Below are 25,565 nucleotides of genomic sequence, written 5' to 3' on the forward strand. Positions count from 1 at the left end.
TTGAAGTAAAATAACGAAAGGCTGACCGAGAGACCACAACACAGTACATCGGCGAATATTCCCATGCGCGATGAACGCAACACTGACCCCAAGACAAACATGGCGACCTGCATCGGCATGGTCGTGAGATACGGAGTCCCTGTGCTGACTGCGCTAAAGCCGGTGGCCAGACGATGCTCAAGGCAGAGGACACGCGTGTACGTCCCGCACCGGTTGGCGCACGGAGCCCGGAGCAGCTTGTACGAGCATGTGAGCGAAGGTTACAGCGACAAGCCCGAGCTGGATATGAGGGCGGTGTGCGAGGAGACCGACAAAGTCATCGCGAATGTGGAGAACAGGAAGGGTGATCTGCGAGGGGACGATGTCAGGAGGATTGTGAGTGTTTTTTTTTCCTCAGCTGCTAATGCAAGTGCATGTTTTGTGGGAGTTAAGTTTCTAGAGAGCTGACCGCGTGACTCCTTACGGTCCAAACACAGACTGCACATCTAATTATAATATTAATGTTCTGTAATGAGCCAAAGCATTTGTGTAAACAGTGCAGTCCTGTTTGGTGTCTCGTATAACAAATACACACAGTGTCCCCTACATAATACATCATGATATAAATAATATATACAAATAGAAATACTCTTTATTGAATATGTATTTGTGTCACACATCCTGCTTTTATGTGCAGTTCATGCCTTAAACTCACAAAGAAACTTTCCCCATTCATCATTTTAATAAATAGTTTTCAAGTGTCACACTGAACATGTATCAGTCTGCATGGTGACGCTCAAACAATACATTTTTAAGTGGGGACTTGCCAACAGGTCACCATTACGACGCCATGCACCGAAGGATTGAATGGATGCTGACCGACATTTATATATTCATAAAGTAGTTATTAAAACGTTTGAATAATAACTATGACCACAGTATTCCTTTATGGAAATCATGGAACAAAATGTAATGTTGACGCATTTGATTCAGCTTGTTTGTGTTTCTCGATACGCTCACACACTCTTATTATATTGAAAATAAATCAATAGGAAGATCAGCAAAATACAACTAAACAAAGCCAGATGAGCAGACACAACCGTATAGCCGTTACAAGCATTGTCATGGAACGTGTCAATATGCAATTTAAGGGAAACGCGGAGAACCCACTGTTCTAATTGATCGGTTATGTGTCCACATTGCAGGTGTGTGTGTGGCAGGAGCTCCAGGCAGTGAGGACAGAGATCTCGGGGCTGGAGGAGCAGAAGAGACACGTCAGTGACACAGTCAAAGCACTAGTGGTCAGTAAAGGTTCTTGCAGCTCTGGTCACAGTCACCACTAATCTGATAACGGTTGACATTAATATTGTTTCCTCACAGGCCAAGAATGACAAGAAAGCACTTGGCGACGTAAGTTTTACAACTCTTTCATGCTTTGCAATTGCATCAGTCATTCTTGGCCTCGCTGCTCCCCAGTCGGTGTACTGGTCGGCGGTAAATCGGGCGTGGGAAACGGTTCTGAAGGCTTGTTGTCCACCACGCAGCTTCCGGAGTACACTCAGGCTCTGCAGAAGGGCCGCGAGATCCGCAGCAGACTGAATCAACTCCACCCCAAAGAGACAGAGCTGAATCAGGAGCACTACGGACGAGCGCTCCGACTGCCCAACACCTCGCACCCTGATGTGGTGAGGACACACACACACACACACACACACACACACACACACACACACACACACACACACACACACACACACCCCGTGTGGGGAGGGATCTTTCTTTCCCCCTGTCTAATCTTCGAGTGTCCGTGAGCTCTCTGGCAGACATTTTGAGCCCTTTATGAACCCTTTCCGTAAATCAGGATTAGATGCAGACTTTGCCCAAGGGAATTACCCACAATTCCTTGCAAAAAAAAAGGTAAATAAAGACGACGTGACATGCGTGTTCAGCCTGGCAAATTAAAATGTACTCAAACATTAAGGATTAAAGATGGACCGTAATAACAGATGAAATCAGAGGATATTTATTTATTCATTCATCAAATATTACATTTTGTTTTTGAAGCTATTTTGACAAAAACAAGTAAATCTAATATTAATGACATTTTTTAAAGAAAGCCTCGTTAGAAACGTCTTAAAGTTCCTCTTTCCATTTTTTGCAGCCAGTGGGAGATGAGAGCCAGGCGAGGGTGGTGGAGCTCGTTGGACAGAAACCAGGTGAATAATGAATAAATAATAAAGTGCTTCACCCTTTTTGTGTTTTTTTTAAAATGACAAATCATTTATTCTGCTCTCTCGGCTGTAGACTTTGACTTCAAGCCCAGAGGCCATGTGGAGCTGGGAGAGGAGTTGGGTCTCATCCGGCAGAGGTGAGGACGACTCTGGTTGTTGGTTTTCACAGACTTGTCCCACTTGATATTCCAGTGGCCGTGCTGTTCGTGCACTTTATTATTAAACCCTCTGTTCACATGATTGAAGGAAAAACAGAGGATGTTAGTTTAGTTCTGTTTAGTCAGTATAAATATACTGTAATATTTAATCATTTGTCTAATATCCAGTTAATTTTCCTCCGTCCTCTCCCTCAGGCATCTCGCTCATGTCTCAGGCCACAGGTCCTACTATCTTCGGGGAGCCGGGGCCAGACTCCAGACTGCCCTCCAGAACTTTGCCCTGGACACACTGCAGCGTCGGGTAAGCCTGCGTGTTGAAATAATGGTTTTAAGTTTTCAACTGTATTCTGTTACTCGAGAGCAAACTTCCCTTCTGACTCCTCCAGGGCTTCGTTCCCATGGTTGTGCCTGACGTACTGAAGGGGGCAGTGTTTGTGAGTAGAAATAATCTGTTTCATCCGTTCATACATAGGCGTTGCAGCAACACAATCTGGCTTATTGGTAGATGCTGGACTAAATTTTGGGAAAAAAGAGGTTTAAATGCAGTTAAAGTTACTGCGAGGAACTTTTAACTGGTTATGTAACGGTCTCAGTGTGATACGGATGCCTCCATATGACCGACATCAGTAAACGAGAGCATCAGCGAGAAGATTGTCTGCAGCAGCATCTCCTCCGGCCAGGCATATTGTTGGTTCCGCCTGAGAAAAGGGAGACACGGGAGAACCAGAACCAGGACGGAGAGGGTCAGACTTTTGGACCCCGCTGCAGTAAAATTAGAGGTTTTCTAAAGGGACTCTGGTGCTCGGAAAAACACTTCCACTTTGGGGGCTGCCAAAACCGTCACAAAATAAAAAGTTCCTTGTAGTAACATTAAAAACAAATATTTTGCATCCAAAACAACTGTTTAAAGACCAAAGCTTCCTTTAAGCCACTCACTGTCCCACTTTCCTTGACCCCCTCCTCCTCTGTTTCTTCCACCTCCAGGAGGGTTGTGGGATGCAGCCCAACGCGCATCGCTCTCAGGTCTACTCCCTGGACCAGGCCCGCTTCCCAGACCTCAACCTGGCGGGGACCGGAGAGGTCGGAGTAGCAGGTGAGTCTTATTGTGTTGTGACCACCGTGCGGTTTTAATTTCCTTCAAGCAAAGAATGACCAGTGAGAATGTTTAACAGGACCAGTACTTGATTAACATCCCTCTGATCCTCTTATGGGCTTTGTTGCAGCTTCATCCCTCTTGTTTGCTTATGTGTTTTCCAGCATTGCTCTCATTGTTTTTTTGTACGTTTCTGTCAGTTTCACCAAATAAAATGAAACATGCAAAGATTTTGATGAACACATTTTTCTGACCTGGAACATCAAGATTGATTTAGATTTACACAATAGTTATTTTACAAGATCTTACAAATGCTGCTGATAATAATGCTGCAGCAGATGTTTTTGTCATATAGCAACATGTGTACCAATAATTGGTTCATCAGATGTTTCACGATGGGTTTGAATCATAAATAAGAACTGGGAGCATCCATTGCACATGTGCGTATCCAGTAGCTACATGATGCGTGTCTCTCTCACCCAGGCTATTTCATGGACCATGCAGTCAACTGGAAGGACCTGCCTGTCAGGTGAGAAGCACCCCTCACTCCTCGTGCGCTGCAGATGTTTTGGAGTGATTCTAGCTGACGTGACCTGTCGCCCTCCCGCTGCAGGACGGTGTGCAGCAGCACCTGCTACAGAGCGGAGACGGACACGGGCAGAGAGACATGGGGGCTCTACAGAGTGCATCACTTCAACAAGGTCACAAGGGCATTTATTAGACACACCAGAGTTGCTTGGGTGGAAGTATGCACATGTGTTGTGACTTCATGTGAATGAGCTTCGGGATTAACTGTCTGTGTCCAGGTCGAGATGTTTGGGGTGACAGCGGATGAGACGGGAGAGGAAAGCACTCAGCTGCTGGAAGAGTTCATCTCTTTGCAGAAGGAGATGTTCTCTGCACTGGAACTACACTACAGGTTAGAACACACAGTCACAATCTAAGTGACCCTGTTCTTTCATACATCTACTACATGATATTTAGAATATTTGTATGAGTTACGGCTCTATTTTCTTTCTATTATTTTCGTCGTATTTGCGTCAGAGTGCTGGACATGCCGACACAGGAACTGGGCCCTCCAGCACACAGGAAGTATGACATTGAAGCCTGGATGCCTGGGAGGGACAGCTACGGAGAGGTCAGTCCCATTATGTCAGTTTCCCGACTCTAATTAGTGTAATTATAATTTATGTAAAGGTGTTGATTTGTGGTAATATTTTGCTGCAGGGTGTGCATGAACAGGCACACAAACACGCCTTCAGTCAATGACTCCCTTCCTTTGTCAGTTAAAAGTCTGTTTGGGCGCTCAAACATGTAAGCTAGTCCCATCTCCTCATTCCTCTCAACCTGAGAATTAAAGTCCGTCGACATTTAAAGAAAGAAAAACCAGACGGAACGCACTCCTTAACTTCTCTGTGCAGCTCGTTTAACATTTATTATCAGAGTAAAATGTAGCAGTTAGAAGGTAGATGTTGAAGACTCAATAACTTATGTATAATAGAAATGATGGTAAATATAGTGATGCTAATGAATGTCAATCATCTCTAATAGTGGAAGAGTTATTTTTCCAGTCAAACAAGGCTTTGATTTTGTTGCCACAGAAGCCAGACGGTGTATTTTGCTGCTTCTGATTGCATTTCTCTCTCTCTCTCTCTGTGTCAGATTTCCAGTGGGTCCAACTGCACCGACTACCAAAGCAGACGCCTCAACATCCTGTATGAGCGAGAGGACGGCAGCCTGCAGTACGCCAACACGGTAAGACTGCAGACGAGGCGGCACACACTCCAGCGGGTTTAGCCTGCAGCGGCGCGCACCTCCTCCATGACGTTGGTTTTATTCTCTCCAGGTGAACGCCACCGCCTGTGCCGTCCCCAGAACCATCATCGCCATCCTGGAGACTCACCAGACCAAAGTAAGACGCCAGCTTGAGGGCTCACTTCACACACATGAGCTCTAAAAATAACTGGAAACCCTGACTTCTTTACTGCTTTAGAAAAATGCCAAAAATAGATTAAATGAGTTGTCGGAAAAGAGGTTGTAATGAGCAACAATCATGATGGTCAGGTTGTTATATGAACCATAATACATGTTATAACATACCCACAAAGCCCAAGTATCAAATGTGTTTTGTTGGTTATTCCTATTATATATAAACAATAAAAATCATTTCAGGTTTGTAGATTTATGCAGATACCAAGCTGGTAAATAAAAATAAAAAAATAATATGCCATCAACTGAAACACAGAAAGAAATGTGTTGCTTTTCCAGACAACGTTTTGATGAAAATGTGTTCCTTTCCTTTCCTTTCTATATAAAACAAATAGTTTCTTGCAACAAAAATGTTCCCTTATACACCTTCCACTGTGCTAAATGCGTTTCTTTGGACGCACCTGTGTTTGGCTGAAATAATAATAATAATAATAATGTAGAACTAAGACTGCAATTAACCTCTATACTGCTGAATGGTTTTACATTTTCCTGAGGCAGAGAAATTGTGCAGCAAATATAATACATTGAGTTGACTCACTAAAAGAGGTTTACGGTTGTTCTGATACTTAGTCTGTATATTAATGACCCACTAATTCCCACATTTTATTACCTGTAACAGAATCGGCTTTATTGGCCATACGTGTTTACACACACATGGAATTTGACTCCGGTTACACGTTGCTCTTCATACTAATGTACATACACAATATACAATAAACAAGATTAACATAAAAAATACATTAAAGACAACAGTAGTCAAAAATAGTGCAAAGTAGTGCAGATGTAGGTGTCTGATTAGTTGTTCATCAGAGTGACAGCCAGTGGAAAGAAGCTGTTCCTGTGTCTGGTGGCTGTGGCGCACAGTGCTCTGTAGCGCCTCCCAGAGGTGAGAAGCTGGAACAGCTTCTGTCCAGGTTGAGAGGGTCTGCGGTGATCTTTCCAGCCCGCTGCCTGACTCTGGAGGTGTCCAAGTCCAGGATGGAGGGCAGGCTGGATGACCGTTGTGTCGTCTGCGAACTTCAGGAGTTTAACAGACGGGTCCCCTGAGGTGCAGTCGTTGGTGTAGAGGGAGAGGAGCAGTGGGAAGAGCACCCGGAGCCTTCCTGATCTTCTGTCTCTGAAAGAGCCGACTCACATCCTCTTTGCAGATCCTCAGTGCCGCTAGGGAGTTGGATGGGGAAGCTGAGAAGGAGGTGGAGGTGGTTGTTTGACTGAAAATGCAGGTTTAGCAAGGCGGTGAGAGATGCTAAACGACTGTACTCTGAGAAACTGCAACAACAAGTGACTCTGCTTTTGTTTGGAGAGGTTTCAGGCAGATTACCAGCTACAAACCGAAACCCCCTCACCTCACGCCACACTAACAGTTTCTTCCCGTCGGCAGTCGGGTTCATCAACAGACCCGGGTCCCCCACTGACTGACTCTGTCACCCCCAGGAAAATAAATAGGCCACTAGATATAATACATATATAATAGATATACAAATACTACAACAAATAAAATGTTCTTTGGAATTTACTGCAACCCAATAAACCAACATATTTACTTCAAGACATTTTAGAAACTACTTATCAGCCGTGTTATTAATGATGCTTCTTATATTTGTTGTTGTCTTTCTCCCCAGGAAGGAACGGTGCGTGTCCCCCGAGCGCTGCAGCCTTATTTGGGCCTAGAAGTCATCGAGGCCCCAAAGTACTCGCCTCTGAAATACATCGGACCCAACCAGCACAGTCGACCACCGCGGCCTGCTCCCAAAACCAGATGACACGAATAAAACACACACACACACACCTGCGGTGGGAGAGCCAGTTCCCAGTCAACACCACCAAGTCCAGACAGGAAGTAGATCTTTAAAGGGACTCTGGCTGAAAGAAAATAGTTCCTCCATGAAACTGCTCCCAACGAGGTCGGTGCATTACCTCGAGTCATGATTTCTGGAAAGAGTTTTTTTTAATGTCTTTTTTTTGTCCCATCTCGTCCTATTATAGAGGTAAACACACATCTCTAAATAAGCTAGATTTATAAAAAGCGCTACAGCTACGAGGAAATATATATATATTTTTGATTTGGCTGTACTGTCCCTTTAAGACGCCTAGCTAGGTCTAATGATGTTGTCTAAATTAATTTAATTGAGTGCATCGATGCTTTGAGGCAGAGGATCCGACCTTTAACAATGCAGTTTACTGTCACTGTAAATATATTTATGTCCCATTTGGTTGAATGCCGTGAAATTCTGAATATTACGCCCTAAACGTCACGAGGAGGACCACGATAACGAATAACCAATAAAAGATAAGTGATCATTTCTGCCTCATGTATTGCTTACTGCATGGCCAACACATTATAGAGCAAACCAACTGAATGACTTTGTGACCTTGAAGAGGCTGTAGATGGAGAACAGTAAATTAAATAAAAAGAAAGTGCTCCCAGAGGTCACGGTCACACACACACACACACACACACACACACACACACACACACACACACACACACACACACGAACACACGCCTGTTAATGTGTGTTGCATTACCAGCTGTGGCAAAGTATCAATTAATGTAATTGAAGTAATTAATTAGCAGCCAGGGGAGGTGATGGCTGTTTATTTATTCTGGTATAATAGCTGTTATAATAGTATTCTCTATGGAGATATTTAGTGGGGTTTGAATAGAGCGGGATTACAGTGCTGTTTTATCGGTGTTTACATTTCACCTTAAACAGGGACAAACCGGGACAGGGATGTTATGTGTACAAATTGTAAAGCCCTCCGAGGCAAACTTGTATTTGTGACGTTGGGCTATATAAAATAAAATAAACTAAACTGAATCGAAAAAGTTACTGAAGGCACTTCACATGGTAAAAACAGAAGCAATAGAAATGTACACAAGAGAGATGACAAGAGAAATTCCTGGCGCTGCTCCTCCAAGAAGACTCGACCCTAACTCGGTCCAATCTCTCCTCCAACACCCGTTTGAGAGAAGAACTTTGGCGGAGAAACTCCAGGTGAAACAACTGGGCCCAGACCAACCTGACCTAGGAATAAAACAAACGTTATATTTAACTCTGACGATGATCATTTACTCTATGTAGCATACAATTAAAACAACTCTACTGCTACACTATTCAGAGTATAATTCAACTCTATTCAGAAAAAAATAAAAAATATACTCTTAAAAAAAATATACCATTTGGTCCCAGTCTAAATAGAATCACTAAACATTTAGTTAACACACACTCGAGTACAGGACGACATCTCTGGCACCATATGGGTCTGGGCTCTGATCTGGTATTAAGTCACCTGACACCACACAAACACGCACGCACACGCGCGCACCCGGCTCCACCTCGCTCGGCTCGGCGGGTGCGCGTGAAGAAGATCCAGCCCGTTATTCTCAAGGTTATCTCCTGCAGGAACATCACTTTCTGGATCCTATGGGAATTCTGATAACCGCGGTTTTTCTCTGGGCTGCCGTCGGAGGTAAGTGGGCTCTTTTATCACGTGCATTAAACACCCAAGTGTGTGTGTGTGTGTGTGAAATGACGGCACAAAATGCGAGTAGCTAAGCCGGAGACGAGCCTCATCTTCCTCGCGCCATACCGCCGCCTCTGTCGCCCGTGTTATTGTTTTCACCGGCATGTAACCCGCGTTATGGTCGGCTGAACCCGCGTCACAATGAGACTCCATGCGGGCAGGAGGTGTCCGCTTCAAGCGCGCGAGCCTCGCGGGGTTTAGACTTAATGTGCTAAAATAAAGCGTTGTTGCGTAATTTCTTGTGCGCCTTTAAACGTGTCCGCTGCCGTTTCTGGTCGGTGGAGATATTTAAACGTAACGTATATTTGAGTGTTTTTTTAACAAATCCTCTTGAAATGACAATAAATGCGAATTAACGCTCCGCACAGGTGAGCGGAAAGGCGCACGTGTGGGCGAGCGCGCGCTGCACACGTGACATATGTGCCAAGCTGCAGTGAAAACGTGTTCATTAGTTTGTTTTAAATAAAAAACACAACAAACAAGTGTATTCTGGTGTAGTGTGTTAACACCAGAGGCCGGACGTCTGACTCCGCGGAGACATGCGTAAGGAAAATAGGGCAATAAGGAGTCTGCGGTGTTATAACGGGCAGATAACCTACATAGAGCAGACTGTCAGTGTGAGAAGATAAGCATTGTCGAGCCACGCCCACACGAAGTACTACTGAATCTATACGTCACAGGACCAGCAACTGTAATATTATTCTTATACCACTAAATTTCCACTGCAATTAAACGCCCAAATGAGGCATCAATGTGCAATATAGTCCTGACTTGGATGTGGCTCCTATTGTTTTGGGACAGACGCTTTTTTTTTTATTATTTCCATCGTGGGGTTTGGTTGTGCAGCCGGACAAGCCAATAAAACCCAGAGCCAGGTCACAGGTTTAATTATGAAGCCGGGGTGTCCCAGACACACACACACACACACACACACACACACACACACACACACACACACACACACACACGGACATGGAGAGCTCACGTGTCTGTAGAGAGAGAGAGAGAGAGAGAGAGAGAGAGTGGGGGGTTATCAATTAGTCCTATTGATCTGGAACTGTACTGATCGGCTGTTTGCTTGACACAGAGTTGAGACCAAAACTTACATTTGCAGAGTCAGTGAAGGCACCGCACAGTTTTCTTGGATCCCAGTGGAGATTAAAAGTATTTCGGTGTCAGTTTAACAGAAAGCGTGTGTACATTACAATACGTTGTCACTGAGGCTGCAAGATGAACATGGATTGTGACCTATACTGACATTTAGGTCCTTGTTAGATTCAGCGTATCTCTGTGAGAAAAGGGCACTGATGGCACAGCTTAGTGTGCCTTTAATGATCTGTTGGCAGGTGGGGAGGACTGATTTAGCCCTGGAGGGAAACTACCTGTGAGCCTTTGGGAGTATCTGCATCCTAGACAGGGAGATGGAGGGAGGAGGGGAGTAAGCTTCTTTGCTGTGTCGCTTCACCGAGGTATAGCTGTGTGCTTACCTTAATGAGGGAGCAGCTCAGACCCACACAGTTCATCCGTGGTGCGGCTTTATTTTTTTCTTCTTTCTGCTGATGCCAAAAATGCCAAATGTATTGATCTGTGTTCTCGTTCTCCCTCCTCGGCCTCAGTGGGAAGCCGGCCAGTAACCTCACCCCTCGACGATGCAAAGGTCAGAAACAAGTCCTTATTGATCTCCCCACATCATTCAGTTTCTTCCTCTTCTTTTTAAATGTCTCAAACAGTGTGTCTGTGTATTTTTTTATATATAGGTTGAATGTATTATTCAGGAGACTCTGAACGAAGACGGGCCGCAGCACGAGTGTGGCCCACAGCTAGCAGGTGACACCTCTAATGACATGGAATTATAAGACACTAATTAATCTATCGTTTGTCTTCTCCCTTATTTATTTAAATCAACAACACTGATTTATTCTGTTATGCCGGTCTAGATCTTTTTGGGGTCGTACTTTTGTTTTATCGAAGTGTTGCGTGTCGTTTTTTTTTCGCAGAGGAACTTGATGAAGTGCAAAGACATCAGGGTCTGCTCCAGGAGCTGCAGAGGCTGGCTGATGACGGTACGCACAAACACACATTGTGACACACACACACACACACACACACACACACACTGATTCATTTATTTATTTATTTTTTGTGAGAGAAGTGATGCGTCTTCATCCCAAATGTGGCGCTGACTGTTTGTTTTTTCAGAGACGGACACGGAGCGAGACGACGGGAAGGAGCGGTACGAGTACAACCTGGCCGACGACGAGAGCGACTTCAAGCAAGGAGACGAGGAGGCGAAGGAGGAGAGAGATGTGACCGAAGATGACACCAAGGAGAAGATCATGGAGGAGCCACGCATCGAAGACAGAGGGAGGGACAACGAGGAGGAGCAAGCCAAGGAGCTGGAGGAGCTGCTGGCCGAGGAGATCACCAAGAAAGGGAAGGAAGAGAGGAATGATGAGGAGCTCAAAGAACTGCTGAAGGAGCTGAAGAAGAAGCGCTACGAGGCGGTGAAGGAGAGGGAGATCCAGAAGGGATCTGCCGCCGAGCAGAAGGAGGTGGAGGTGGAGGAGAAGAAGGAAAAGGAGGACAAGGGGAAAGAGGGAGATCCAGCGGAGGAGGAAGAGAAGCAGAGGATGGAGGAGAGGAGGAAGAGCGAGGTGGAGCTGATGGTGGAGAGGGAGAAGGTGGAGAAGGAGCTGAAGGAGCTGCTCAGGGAGCAGGAGAGCAAGAGCAAGCTGGAGCAGGAGAGGGAGCGGCAGGAGAAGCAGGAGGAGCTGGACGAACTCGTCAGGAAGATGAAGCGGGCGAAGGAGGAGGAGGACCAGGAGACGCAAGGCGGCAAGAAAGAGGACGGCGTGGATCAGAGGGCGGCGAAGAAGGAGGAGGAGAAGACGGAGGGCGATAAGGGGCCCGGTGAGAAAACGGAGAACGAGGTGGAGAAGAAGAAGAAGAAGAAGGAGGAGGAGGAGGAGGCGGTCGAGGCGAAGGAGCCGCAGCAGAAGAGGGTGATGGAGAAGGCGAGCGACGAAGCCACGCAGCAGTTTGAGCGCGAGCGGCTCAAGGATGCGGATGAGGAGGAAGATGAGGAAGACGAGGATGAATACGTTAGAGAGGACGGCGAGGGGCAGGATGAGGAAGACGACGAGGAGGGTGATGCCGATGAAGACGAAGGGGAGGTAAGTTGGAGCAAGAAATATGTGACTGTGTTTTGTTAACAGTGCAAAGTGAGAGGTGAAGCCCCGCCCCTTCCGACACACTATGTAGGTCCCATGTCACTCACAGACTTCTTGAACAGTAATCAACATAATTAATAATAATAATAATAATAAGTGTCTGCTAAAGGCACCATGTTGTTAAATGTGGGACGATACATTTAACAACATTGAAAAAAACATTTAATTGAAAAAAAGAGGAATTCGTAGATCAATTTGAGAAAAGAGAAAACATTTGTAAAATGATTATATTTTCATAATTACTGAATAAATAAATAATGTTTTCACTGTTATTTACTGGTATTGTGTGTCCTTGTATTGCTGGATCATACATTCTCATATCTTCGGTCCACAGGAGCTGCTGGAGATTGAAGCAGAGTTGCGCAAAGTCGCTGCAGAGCTGAGGGCGCTCCGCAGAGGATAAGACACACACACACACTCACACACACACACACACATTCACAGTCACACATTTTCCATTTCAGAGCCTTCGGATCCCCGCAGCACTCAAGAGAAATGTCTCCGGACGTGAATCTGTAAAAGGCCAATCGTAGAATCTGTACATAATTGTTGTTTGATTTGTGTGTTCATATTAACCTGGAAAAGGTTGTCACCGTTTCCTCACGGTCGAGGAAAAAGAAAAGCTCCTTGTATGCATCTCCACTGGTGTCCCTGTCTCAGTTCCTGTAAATGCTGTTTGTATGGTAGACAGGGGATTTGTAAAAACGCCATAGATGCAAAGCCTCCAGCACTTTTTATTCAAAAGTTACTTTTGTCTGCAGATTGCCAACCACACAAACACCACCATCTTTGAAATGTGAGTCATGCGCACCAGGCAAGCAGCGCTTCTTTCCTCTGAAGGAATCATCCTCGATGGGAACAACAGATTCCCTTCTATAAGTAATACGTGTACTTCAATATATATATATTTTGTGCAATAACTGATAACTATGTGTAAGCTGTTCCTGCTGTTCCGACTGTTAACGATAGGTATTACTGATATTTCTACCCAGGTGTAAGTCATGATTTCCTCTCAGTTTCTTTGGCGATTAAGTAGAAACAAAGGATTGTTTCATTTGGCTCTCGCACTGTTAAAACCAGACTGTTTGTGACGAACCGGGGTGACACGAGCAGAACACGGAGGACGCTGACCTCTCCGACCCCCAGGGTCAGATGTTAAGTTCGTCTTGGGCCACGGGATGCAATGTACTTAGAGATTACAAGGTCTAAAAGTGTCACTCCGCCGCGGTTCTCAGCCAGCTTTGCACTTATCTTAACAAGCCAAGGAGGAAGACGAGGAGAGAGGGAGTCACTAAAGCCATTTTGTTGTCTTTTTGGTAACAGCAACACCGACTGTCGCGTTGGTAAACGCTCAGCGGTGTTCCGTCATTCGTGTAAATATCAGATATCAAGGTCTGTAAGCCAAGGTCATAGGAAATGTGAAGCAGCAGCGCCCCCAAGAGGACACAGGGTGGAAATGCACACAGTGCAGGATTTACAGGGTTAACCGTTTGGAGGCCCACTTACTGCAATAACACAATATAGACTACAGCACACGTGAATGCAATAATTAGCCAAATAATGAATTATGTCATGTATTTTAATATGTTATCAAAGTGCATCGTAGAGTACTCGTACTGCGGATATAATCTCTCTTTTTCTACACAGCCAAGATTTACAAAAACATGTCTGTTATTTGAACACTGGGTCAACCTGTGCAAACACGTGGCGATAACACACATCGCCGGTCAACACTGATGAGCTCATTGCCGTCTATTCCAAAGATGAGGTGTTTGTTCATTTGAGAATAAATGGGGATAAAAACAATGTACTGTAGTTTTCTTCTTTTCTATATTAGCGCTAAAACAAATGTCCACAAAATGTATCTTACAAGCCAGCAAGAAAGATGTAGGAAATGTCTCTGGGGGGTCCAAATAAGGGCATAGAGGACATTTCGAATAACAAGTGAAGACAATATTAAGGAAAACACCATTTGTAATATTACTGGCCAATCAGATTGCTGTATTTTGTGCCTGCTGTATATTCTTCTATGCTTCAATCAATAAACAGAAAGTGTATTAAAACATCACGTGTCACCGGTTTGGTTTGTAAAAAGAGTAAAAATCACTTCAAGGCACAACATTCTTCGTGTCATTTTACAGGCGATACAGTTTAAGTTGTCTCCGTATAAATAACGTGTTTTAATGGAAGCAAAGTCTGAGTTTGGTCCCAACAGAACAGTGAGAAAACTACTAATCCTGAGGTAACTTAAAGGCCGGTTGTTGCAGCAGATGGACCTCCTGACGTCCGTGTGGACGCCCGTTTCTCCAACACTGACTCGATGAGGCTGAGCAGGGAGGAGAAGAACTGCGGCACTCCCTCGTAGCCTGAAGAGAGAGAGGAGAGTATCAGCGCACGCCACCGAGTCTGTCTCACGTGAGCCGCCGCCGCCGCCGTACCTGGGAAGATGTTGATGTCGATCACGGTGAGGGTGTGCGTGTGGATGTTGATGATCAGGTCCACGCCGAACAGGGCCATGCCGAGCTGAACCCGCAGCTCTCCGACCAGGGCGGCCACGGCCTCGGAGCTGGGAGGAGGCAGGCACGGCATCTGCTCGTCCAGCTGAGAGGTCGGGAGGGAAGAGGGGACATTTATAGGGGAGATTTAAGCCCAGTTTGGTGCTAAATGTCTGAGGGTCTACCTGTGAATGTAGACGACTACGTATCGGCGCTTAGGTAAGGATGTCAAGTCGTATTACTTACTGCTGTGAGGTCAGAGTTTGACTCTGGCTTGGACACCTTATGGCTGTTGAAGAAGATGGTCTTCCTGTCTGGATGCAGAGAGACATCACACATGGGGAGGAACCAGGGAACAGATGAAGTGCAGAGCAATAAAGCAAGACGCGGCGGGACATGGCAGGAAAGGAAAGGTAGAAAAGGGAAAGGACAACTTAGTAGATGGTTGGGAAAGGACAATAAAGGAAATGGAAGGAAGTGACAGGAAAAGGAGAAGGAGACAAGTCAGTGACGAGACGGAACTGAAAAGATGGAAAGTAAAGGACAAGGAAGGAAAGCGAGGGAATGGAAAGGAAAGGACAAGAGAGAAAAGGGAGGAAAGGAAATGACAAGCCGGAATAGGAATGAAAACAAAAGGACAAGGAAGTAGAGGGGAGGAAAGGGAAGGAGAAGAAAGAAATTGACAATAATGGAAAATGGAAGGAAGGGAGACGAGTCAGTGACGAAAGGGAACTGAAAAGATGTGGCATGAAAAGGGAAGGAGAAGAAAGTAAAGGACAAGGAAGGGATGCAAGGGGATGGAAAGGAAAAGACAAGACAGAAAAGGGAAGGGAAGTAAAGGACAAGTACGGGGAAGCAAAGTAATGGAAAGGCTAGGAAAGGACAGAAGAGGGAAGGAAAGGACGAGGTGGGAAAGGGAATGAAAACCAAAGAACAAGAAATTAAAGAGAAGGAAAGGAAAATAAATGGGAGGAAAGGGAAGGAGGGGAAGCGAGGAAAGGAAAAGACATGAAGGAGAGAAAAGTAAAGGACAAGGAAGGGAATCAAGGGGATGAAAAGGAAAGGACAAGACCAACAAATGAAGGGAAATAAAGTAAAGGAAAAGACAAGCTGGAATAGGAATGAAAACAAAAGGACAAGGAAGGAAAGGGAAGGAGAAGAAAGTACAGAACAAGAAAGGGTTGGCAAAGGGATGAAAAGGAAAGGACCACACAGAAAGGGGGAAGGAAAGAAAGGAAAGGAAAGGAAGCCACGTGAACGTGTAACGTATTTTGTGGCCCGGGTGCAGACTGACCACAGGAACCCGAGGGGAAGTTCTTGAGCGAAGGCCGCTCCACGCAGAAGTGTCTGTCTCCGACCACGAACACCTTGTGCAGGACGGCTCCGTGGCTGACGAAGCTCTGGAGGACGCAGGGAGGCTGGATGACCGCCAGACCGCCGGCACTGAAGATCAGAGACATCTGCAACTCACACAGATGTTGAGGCACAGACATTTAAACAAAACAAAAATACACCGAGAGTCAAGGGGAAGTCCGACGCTAAAGCTAATCCACTCACCTCGTGGGAGAGGGAGCCATGTGCCACTCTGGTTTTACAAACTGGGGAGAGAAAAGAGAAAGTGTTCGTGGGTTCTGTCACACGTTCATGAGGTGGAAGCAAAAAAGGAAAGAAGGTCACTACTCTCAAATAATCTGACAGATACGTCTGATGAGTTTTTAGGCTTCACTTGCAGACACAAAGAAGCTGAGAGGTAGGTAGATAGACAGATAGATACTTTATTCATCCCTAGGGGGATTTGGTTGTGGCAGCAGCAGACAAAGTTACATATAAGACATGTAAGAAAATGTAATAATAAATAGTGCAAAAATGCAACGTATATGAAGTGTGTAAATAAATAAATAAATATAGTAGTGAAAGCGGTGCTAGGGATGTTGATGTTGATGATTCAATTTACGGAGGATCTGGTCAGGGGTGATTTATTATACAGTAATATATATGATATACATATAATCTAAACGTTATATATATACATGTTTTATATATATATATATATGTTTAATATAGATATATATAAAACATGTATGTGTATATATATATATACATGTTTTATATATATATATATAAAACAAGTGTGCATATATATATATATATATATATATATATATATATATATATATATATATGTATATATACATATATATATATATATATATATATATATATATATATATATATATATTGTAATGTGAATTTTCTATCCTTAGTTGCATCCCCAAGCAGAGTCCAGAGTGACTCTGCTTGGGGATGACTCTTCTCTGCGAAGGGAATAAATGATTTCATAGACAAGTTCTGGATTCTCGATGTTCATGATTTCAGTTTAGAAAGACTAAACATCGGGTAGGGTGAATTTTACCGTTACAATATATATAAACATTCTCAAGTAATTCAATTGAACGATAGCGCTTTATAATAACTACACACTATTTAGCATTAATAGCATCAGTAAACACTTAATTCATCATTTATAAAGCATTGTTCCAACATGAACACTCATTAGTAACTCATTAGTATGCAGTTCATAAACATAGTTATGAAGCACATGTTAACCATGAGTGCTTCATCTATAAGTGGGCTGTGTGCGGGAGAAGACCCTGTTCCCTACGCGCTGTTTCAGAAAAGAGTGCAGGGCGTTTGTATGTCTTTGGGTGAGGAACCCGGTTAATTATATTTGGCTGCTGACGCAAGTTGCCTTGCTAGCAGTAAAAAACGTGTGACCGTGTGAATATATATTACTTAATTGGTTTGCAATATACATTACTTCATTTACAAATGGGGAACCCATCATTTATAAAGTATGAAAACACAATCATGAAACGCATAATAGTCAAGCTTAATAATCAAGAATAAAACATGTATAACTGTGTTTATGAATTGCATACTAATGAGCTACCAATGAGTGTTCATGTTGGAACAATGCTTTATAAACGATGAATTAAGTGTTTCTCATGCTATACTAATGCTAAATAGTGTGTATTTATTATGCTCGCCAGATCCTCTGACTGATTAATCACTGTACATGTTTATGTTTATCCACACTTCACATATTACATACATAACTTGCATTTTTGCACTCTCCTATTGTTTGTTATTGTTTGTTTATTTACACCTCACACACTTAATATACACATAAATACATACTTGCACTTTTGCACTTCTACTGTTTAAGTTTAATTTAATTTAATTCATAAATTAATACCCTGTTCTTTTCTTTCATCCCAGCTATTTTTATTTTATTAGTATTATTATTGTATATATCTTTCATCCCTGCTGTTTTAATATCTTATTTTCTGTCTGTAAATTGCTGCTACACGACACCAAATTTCCCCTTAGGGATTAATAAAGTATATATTAATTAAATTCATTCATTCATAAAGTGCTAAAATAGGAAGTGAAAGGCAGAAGGAGAGTGAACTGACTGAGAGGGAAGCTGAGGCCCTGGGTCATCAGAGCCTGTTGAATGGATGGCAGGTCACTGGCATGGTGGACCTCCAGATGAGGAGGACTGCAGATGTGCCAGTCTGCTGGACGGCATGTAAGAGGAGAGGTTAATAAAAGGTTAATTAATATCTACAAGCAGCAGAAAAACCACAGTAAGCGCCACGAAGCCGCACTTCACCTCGGAGGGACTTGTGCAGCTTGCTCATGATCTGGCAAGAGGCAAAGCGGTCCAGCAGCTGGGTCATGGCGGGCAGCGGGTCCAGAAGAACCGTGGCGGGATGAGCCGACACGTAGCTCTGCAATGGAGAAAGAGAAGAACAAATAAACTGCTCGTTAATAAGCAGGCAGCAGCATAAAAACACCTCTCAAAAAAAAGGCCTCAGTGGGAGAGAAGCAAACCTGGAAGTTGGCGAGGAGCTGCTGCGATTGGCTGTCCTGCTCGGCCTCCACGATGACATCAGACAGCTTGTGAACGATGATGTCGAAAGGTCCCTGAGGCACCAGGGGCTGAGCGAGGTCAATCTGACGGATGGGGGAAAACGAAATACCTTTATCTCTGTCTAACTACAGTACTTTGATATTACTTAAATCATGTTTGTACATGTATGTAAAAGACATATACCACGATAGATTATATGATGCATTGGTGTGCAATCCAGTGGTACATTTAAGATTGAAGGTGTTTTATATATAAATCATACATTTTATAACATATTGAAGAAAGCAAACCAACTCTGAGTCTGAGGATATTCTATATTAAGGACTCTTGACTCTCCGTCTGTACCATAAAACATAGGTGACTGGCCTCTGTCATTAGACGAGTCCCAGCAAGAAAAGCAGGTGTAACTACTCACCCTGATTATAGCTCTGCTCACCACAGGGCCATGTCGCTGGCATGCCAGCAGCATGGTTAATAGTTAAAGTACTTAATGAGCCACAATCTCTCCTGGGAGCTATACGTGTACTGTATGTACATTACTGGTTTTATTTGTCGTGTTTATCACTAATGGAATAAATACATTCATCAACATCTGAAAGAGGAAAGGGTGGGGATTAGATGCGCGGCCGACTCAACCAGCCAGACCTGCTGGACCAAACGGCAACAAACTGCCCCGGGGAGGAGAGGGAGGAGAGGGAGGAGAGAGAGGAGAGGGAGGAGAGAGAGGAGAGGGAGGAGAGAGCCGAGATGGGAGGCGAGCTGAGCTCAACCATCAGTCAAAGTGTTGTTGAAGTGAAGATGTCTGCCATGTTATCGGACCTCATCTGACATTCCTTATGATGCAAATTTAAAAAAAAAAAGCACTGCGGGAATGTCCTACTGTGTTACAAATGGGCGACAGCTGAATGACAATAAATGATCCACGGATAACATGACGTGAAACATTTCAGCACAAAGTTCTGGGAATCTTATGGAGTATTAATGTACCTGAACCCTGTATAAGTACTTGAATGGTGTGTTTTCTCATTTCAGCTGTGTCACCTAACACACAGCCACTGCCTCTTTACCCAAACTGAACTAAGGCTGATGTGATCCCCAATTTGATTGTTTTTGCCGATATGTGTTCCTGCATGTGTGTAAAAAGTCTCTGGTGCTCCTCTGCAGATATTCACACGCGGTGAAATGTCTGAGCGGTTACAACCAGGCGGCCATTGTTCACAGTTTTGCCCCGAGCAGGTTGGAGGAGGAAGGGGGGGCTGCAGGTGGATGTGACATGGATTGCTGGAGTTGTAGACATCTGTACATGACACGTGTGTGTGTGTGTGTGTGTGTGTGTGTGTGTGTGTGTGTGTGTGTGTGTGTGTGCACAGTGTTCCCAAACTACTGCCACTGTTATACTGAAACTGCTTCACCTCTGCAATAAACTCTGTATGTATGTGTGTGTGTGTGTGTGTGTGTGTGTGTGTGTGTGTGTGTGTGTGTGTGTGTGTGTGTGTGTGCGCGCACAGTGTTCCTAAACTACTGCCACTACTGTAATACTGCTTCACCTCCGTAATAAACGTCTATGTGCCTGTATGTGTGTGTGTGTGTGTGTGTGTGTGTGTGTGTGTGTGTGTGTGTGTGTGTGTGTGTGTGTGCGCGCGCACAGTGTTCCTAAACTACTGCCACTACTGTAATACTGCTTCACCTCCGTAATAAACATCTATGTGCCTGTATGTGTGTGTGTGTGTGTGTGTGTGTGTGTGTGTGTGTGTGTGTGTGTGTGTGTGTGTGTGTGTGTTCTGGCATCTAGCCAAAGAAAATCATGCGACAGACATCCAGCCGTCTTCACGTGCACACACAGAAGACGAAGACAAGCTCATTAACAGAGACACACACACGAGCGCGCACACACAGGGTTCACTTCCTCATGCCAACATTATGAATCTTTCCGATTACATTGATTTCACACATGGATGAAAAAGCACGTACCTCCACCACCTCCACTCCGTGGCCCCTGCAAGTAGAAAACAACAACAACACTCAAATGTTTGTGATTGAATGGAGGCGATAGCACAGGAGCCACCTGAACAGGCGTGGCGATGAATGGGGCTTGTGCAGCAATATAGCTCATCAATCATTCATGCTGATAAAGGATTGCACAACTGTGTACACTATATATCACAGTGAGGGTGTTAGTACCACAGTTACACGTCCTCAACTGAGATATATACGCCGTAAAATACAGTGAAATCAATATATATGTGTATCCTGTTGCTGGGGGACCTCCGGGGCCCATTCCATTTAACACATTACTTTTTTAACCCATTCACCTAAACCAGCTCTAAATGAATTAGTTTTTAAAAGTTTACTTACTCACAGAAGACTGCAAAGGCGTCCAGGTTCATCCTCCTGCGTTTCTTATCGCTGAGACAGAAGCCAACCCTGCGGCCCGACATTTGGCCGAGTGTGTGTGTGTGTGTTTCTATCTGTGTGTGCCTATGTATGAGTGTGTGTGTGTGTGTGTGTGTGTGTGTGTGTGTGTGTGTGTGTGTGTGTGTGTGTGTGTGTGTGTGTGTGAGAGAGAGAGAGAGAGGGAGAGGGATGTCTGATGTCGGTCCCACTAATATTTCTGCCGACACAATCTGAGCGTCTAGACGCGCTTTTCCAGTTTCACAGGTGAGAGAGAGAGAGAGAGAGAGAGAGAGAGAGAGAGAGAGAGAGAGAGAGAGAGAGAGAGAGAGAGGGCCAGTCTAACTAGTAGAGTCACTCACTTGATTTCCTTATTGCCTCCATCCAATAGCAGTGAGACCGGTACACCCACCTCTCCGCGGATTATATAAATGAAAGAGAAAGTAAAATACAAAAAAGAGACAGAATCTTTTCGGGAAGTAGCTCCATTATCCCGCTTCTCTTTAGCAGCTAAAGAATGGTTTCCTCTCGACTGGCCGTCTAAAAAGATATAACATAATATAGAAGGATACTTTAGGCGTCGCGTGAAGTTCGTCTGAGGTCAACCAGAGGACCAACAACCAACATGTCACGCGGTTCAAACCCAGGTTTCGACCGGCACATCACCATATTTTCCCCGGAGGGCCGCCTCTACCAAGTCGGTAAGAGAGACGCTTTCTCCGGTTGGTGTTGTTGCTTTTACTGCTGGAGCATGAATGCACTTCCCACTGCACAAGAGAAGGATATCAAAGGAGCAAATAGCAGTAAAAGCTCCTGGCGTTAACAGGCGGAGGCTGCAGACACACACGCACGTTACTGTAATGCTAAAGTTATTAGCAATGACGTCAGCATCAACGTTTGAATCTGCATGTGAATATAGGAGCTATTCATTTCGAATTTAGTTATTAGATTTGACAAAAATACATATTAGGATAGATTGTTTTCTTTTGATAGTTTTTAGTTTAGTTGAATTATTATGTAGACCTATGTAGGGGCAGCATGATCAAAACATGTTCTTTTGTTTGTTTGCTTGTTTTTGTTTTGTTTAATAAATTATGAGAAAACCGGGATCCTGTATGGAAAATGCATTATTTTCCAAACCATAAACCCAGTGGCCCTTTGACTTATGTTTGTCGGATATATAGCATCCAAATGGCATACAGCATCCAATTATTATGATTTTTATATTTAGTATAATAGTATAATATAATTATATGATATAATATTGCCTCATCGGTCTGTAAAGTGAAGCCAGTGAAAGCAGCTTTCTGTCTGATCCTTTCACACCTTCGGCTTTAGTAGAAAATGACCCACTTCTCACTTTATATATTACCTCAGTAAACATCAACAGTTTGTGGTCTCAATCCATTTCAATGCAGCACGATGTTCATTCTGTACATTTTAGTCCCATTTAGTGGAAAATAGACGATAAAGGCCTTTCTCTGTGGTTTGTCATTCTATGAAAGTTAATTGTAATCGTTTTGGTCGCCTAAAATGTTTTTATTCAGTAGTCCACCCTCTCATTTTTGTATATATATTCTCCTTCTGTCTCTTATGTACTGTCACACAGAGTATGCCTTCAAAGCCATCTCCCACAGTGGGTTGACGTCTGTGGGCATCCGGGGGACAGACAGCGTTGTGGTCATCACACAAAAGAAAATACCTGTGAGATATTACACACACACACACACTTGGATGGTGATGATCTGAGTGCAAGCGAAGCAGTGAAGCCTGTCAGGAGTCATGACTCCAGCTTGTTGCTGACAGTCAAGTATACGAACAAGAACAAGACGCTGCCATAAAAACAAATGCCACTTCTCACATTTCCAAGCCAGAGACTACTTTTATTTTGGCGATTGCCCATTGCCTGTCAATATTAATGTTTGCACGGCATTAATAAGGCATAGTTTCATCTGAGCATAATGTGTTTGTTGTAAATGCAGCGTCAATATGTGAGACGTGCATTGAGATATGTCGCCATAATATCATTATTTTGAATGAGTTGTCTTTCCCCTGACTGCAGGACAAGCTGCTGGACTCCTCCACTGTGACCAACATGTTCAAACTAACCCCTCGCATTGGCTGTGCGATGACCGGGCAGGACGGTGCGTGTCAATGTTCGAGTGTTCATTGAATATGTCTGCAGGATCATTTCATATCCATTAAAAAGTGACACCGGTGCACCCTCTCCCGTCCTCTGCAGGCGACAGTCGCTCCCAGGTTCACCGGGCGCGAGCGGAGGCAGGGGAGTGGAAATATAAGTTCGGGTATGACATCAACGCAGACATGTTGTGCCGCAGGTTGGCGGAAATCTCCCAGGTCTACACACAGAACGCCGAAATGAGGCCTCTTGGCTGCTGTGAGTCGGGGTCTTGATTTCTGCCTCTCCCTCTGTCTTGTTCAAGCTTTGTATTGTTCTGCTTAGAGGGCGAGGACATTCGTTCATCGATTAGTCCAAAACCGTCGACTCTTTCTGGAAATACTTTTTTTTGTTGCCATTTTCAACCGTGAAATGCAGATTTTTACATATTTGGTAAGAAATGTGAATATTAACAGCAGTTGTTTATATCATAAACACCACATTTAAGATATTTAATCCCACTTAAATATAAGAGCTTGCATACAGTTACCAGACAGTATATTCTCATAATCTGAGGGACGTCTTTCTTATTGATGATGTGACGTTTTTTCCTCCTTTCAATCCTCCTCTGCTCTCTGCAGGTATGCTCCTGGTGGCCATAGACCCCCAGCAGGGTCCGGTCTTGTTTAAGTGTGATCCCGCCGGCTACTACTGCGGCTTCAGAGCCACGGCGGTCGGGGCCAAACATATCGAGGCCAATAGCTACCTGGAGAAGAAACTGAAGAAAAAGCCGGAGCTGACCCACGACAGGACCGTACAGGTAAGGCGGGTTCTTCGTGAAACTGAGGCGTCCAATGAGGCGTCGACGTGTTTGAGGAAACTCACCTTGCTTTCCTTCTCTCCAGATGGCGATCACATGTCTGTCCTCTGTCCTGTGCTTGGACTTCAAGGCCAGTGAGCTGGAGATCGGCGTGGTCACCAAGGAGAAACCTAAGTTCAGGTAACTTCACTCAGACCTGCTGTCCATTTATTTAATTAAAGGCGCAGTGTGAAGCATTCTGGGGAGGTGTGTTGACAGAAATGTAGTATAATGTTGTGTGCAATCACTTGAAAATAAGAATTGTTGTGTTTTTGTGACCTTGGAATGAGCCGCCATGTTTTCTACTCTGGCGTCGGCCAATTAACGCCTACGTGGACGCTGGCCCTTTAAGAGGATACTTTGTTATTCTATCAAGTAGTCAGGAGTTGTATGATGGATTTACTCTAATGATGATGGATGCACAAGTAGAGTGCATTTTTAAAAGGCAGACCATTTTTTATTTTACTCCTTTTATGTAGTTTTTTGGGGGTTTGTTATTATCTGCCTTACGTCTTTCACTGTTCAGTCCTTTCTCTTTGCTTTGTTAATCTTGTTTTTTTTTAAATTTTGATTTTCCTTCACTTCCTGTAGGATGCTGCCGGAGGCCGAGATTGAAGCCCACCTGGTTGCCATAGCAGAGCGGGAGTAAAGGTGCCGAGTCATCTTAGTGTTTCGTTGCTTCTTGAGCCCATTTTTAGCCGCACCTTTAGCAACAGTCTGAAGACGAATGTGCACACCTGTGTGTCCAGGAAGATCAATCATGCAAGAAACTCTGTTATTAAAGATGTATATATTTTAGATTTCTAGTCAATTGCCAGACATTTCATGTGGGCCTGTTTTAAAAACTGAAATATACACAAAAATAATGCAAAGCTTAAATTATAGCGCATGAAACCATCTATTGTCGACCACATAAGCAACACATTCCAGCTAAATACTCTGCAACGTATCTCCATGTTTTCAATAGAAACGTTTCTAGGTCCTAGTTATTTTGTATGACTTTTGAACTGTTTGTTTTTTAACACCAGCCTTGACGTCAGACTCATTGTCAACCCCTTTAACACAACAGTTATAATAAAATAGAACTGAAAACAAGATCGGAGACGCTGTCCTGTTTTGCTTTAAATCAAATAGATTAAGAAACATTCAACTTTTACCACTGAAATTGATAGTTCAGGTTTATTTCCCCAAAAGTTTGACAAATATCCTGATGAAACACAATTCCCCTTGTTGAGCAGCAGGTGGCGCCAGTGAGGCGACCGCGTAACCTGAGGTTGACTGTTAGAAGGTCACTTCATTCATCGATGGGGCGAAGACGGGACCGAAAGTTACTCCAATAAACTTTGGAAATTTGCATTTTGGAAACGAGTCGGCAAAGGCGAAGCAGTGCAGTCACTGACGCTCACGCAGAGATAAACAGCAATTACTCTCGCTGGACGTGAGATGAGCCTCACAGAGGCCGATGTGTGCAGTTATTTTAGCAGCAACGATAGTAATGGTGCAATACTAACATAGTTTTATACTTTAAATCACACTGAAATGCAAACAGCATGTCT

At 44.1% G+C, this 25,565-nt stretch overlaps 3 protein-coding genes across 4 annotated transcripts; 2 read left to right on the forward strand and 1 right to left on the reverse strand.

Moving 5' to 3' along the window:
• Positions 1-99: 99 nt before the first annotated feature.
• sars2 (seryl-tRNA synthetase 2, mitochondrial) lies at positions 100-7,852 on the forward strand (the record flags this gene model as incomplete). Its single annotated transcript, XM_079224543.1, has 16 exons — positions 100-375; positions 1,185-1,280; positions 1,360-1,389; positions 1,524-1,664; positions 2,141-2,195; positions 2,284-2,347; positions 2,564-2,669; positions 2,755-2,802; positions 3,353-3,461; positions 3,945-3,990; positions 4,075-4,162; positions 4,268-4,380; positions 4,506-4,599; positions 5,124-5,216; positions 5,308-5,373; positions 7,073-7,852. 16 exons carry the CDS (start codon positions 100-102, stop codon positions 7,211-7,213), a joined length of 1,566 nt encoding a protein of 521 aa, XP_079080669.1. The 3' UTR covers positions 7,214-7,852.
• A 5,640-nt stretch (positions 7,853-13,492) lies between these two features.
• On the reverse strand, positions 13,493-21,106 carry LOC306742341 (inositol-tetrakisphosphate 1-kinase-like). 2 transcript variants are annotated; one of them, XM_079224710.1, is made up of 10 exons: positions 20,996-21,106; positions 20,612-20,636; positions 18,601-18,723; positions 18,380-18,497; positions 18,180-18,281; positions 16,261-16,301; positions 15,998-16,163; positions 14,950-15,017; positions 14,647-14,809; positions 13,493-14,574 (listed from the first exon to the last, which is right to left on the reverse strand). In XM_079224710.1, exons 1-10 carry the CDS (start codon positions 21,076-21,078, stop codon positions 14,456-14,458), a joined length of 1,008 nt encoding a protein of 335 aa, XP_079080836.1. In that variant the 5' UTR covers positions 21,079-21,106; the 3' UTR covers positions 13,493-14,455. The 2 variants fall into 2 exon arrangements, with proteins under 2 accessions (XP_079080836.1, XP_079080835.1); XM_079224709.1 differs by having other exon boundaries at positions 13,493-14,809.
• A 482-nt stretch (positions 21,107-21,588) lies between these two features.
• LOC306742298 (proteasome subunit alpha type-6-like) lies at positions 21,589-25,065 on the forward strand. Its single transcript, XM_079224650.1, has 7 exons — positions 21,589-21,732; positions 22,641-22,735; positions 23,094-23,175; positions 23,274-23,429; positions 23,792-23,970; positions 24,056-24,150; positions 24,601-25,065. Exons 1-7 carry the CDS (start codon positions 21,657-21,659, stop codon positions 24,656-24,658), a joined length of 741 nt encoding a protein of 246 aa, XP_079080776.1. The 5' UTR covers positions 21,589-21,656; the 3' UTR covers positions 24,659-25,065.
• The last annotated feature ends 500 nt before the right edge of the window (positions 25,066-25,565 follow it).

Source organism: Taurulus bubalis (genome assembly GCF_910589615.1).
Source record: "Taurulus bubalis genome assembly, chromosome: 10".
Lineage (NCBI taxonomy): Eukaryota > Metazoa > Chordata > Actinopteri > Perciformes > Cottidae > Taurulus > Taurulus bubalis.

Excerpts from the sequence above, each read along its gene's own strand:
- LOC306742341 (XM_079224709.1), bottom strand. The coding sequence starts at position 21,078 with ATGTCGGGCCGCAGGGTTGGCTTCTGTCTCAGCGATAAGAAACGCAGG. Across the intron at positions 16,302-18,179 it reads GGGCCTCAGCTTCCCTCTCA|TTTGTAAAACCAGAGTGGCA; the intron begins GTCAGTTCACTC and ends TTCTCTCCCCAG. Across the intron at positions 15,018-15,997 it reads CTTCCCCTCGGGTTCCTGTG|ACAGGAAGACCATCTTCTTC; the intron begins GTCAGTCTGCAC and ends CTCTGCATCCAG.
- LOC306742298 (XM_079224650.1), top strand. The coding sequence starts at position 21,657 with ATGTCACGCGGTTCAAACCCAGGTTTCGACCGGCACATCACCATATTT. Across the intron at positions 21,733-22,640 it reads GGGCCGCCTCTACCAAGTCG|AGTATGCCTTCAAAGCCATC; the intron begins GTAAGAGAGACG and ends ACTGTCACACAG. Across the intron at positions 23,971-24,055 it reads CCCACGACAGGACCGTACAG|ATGGCGATCACATGTCTGTC; the intron begins GTAAGGCGGGTT and ends CCTTCTCTCCAG.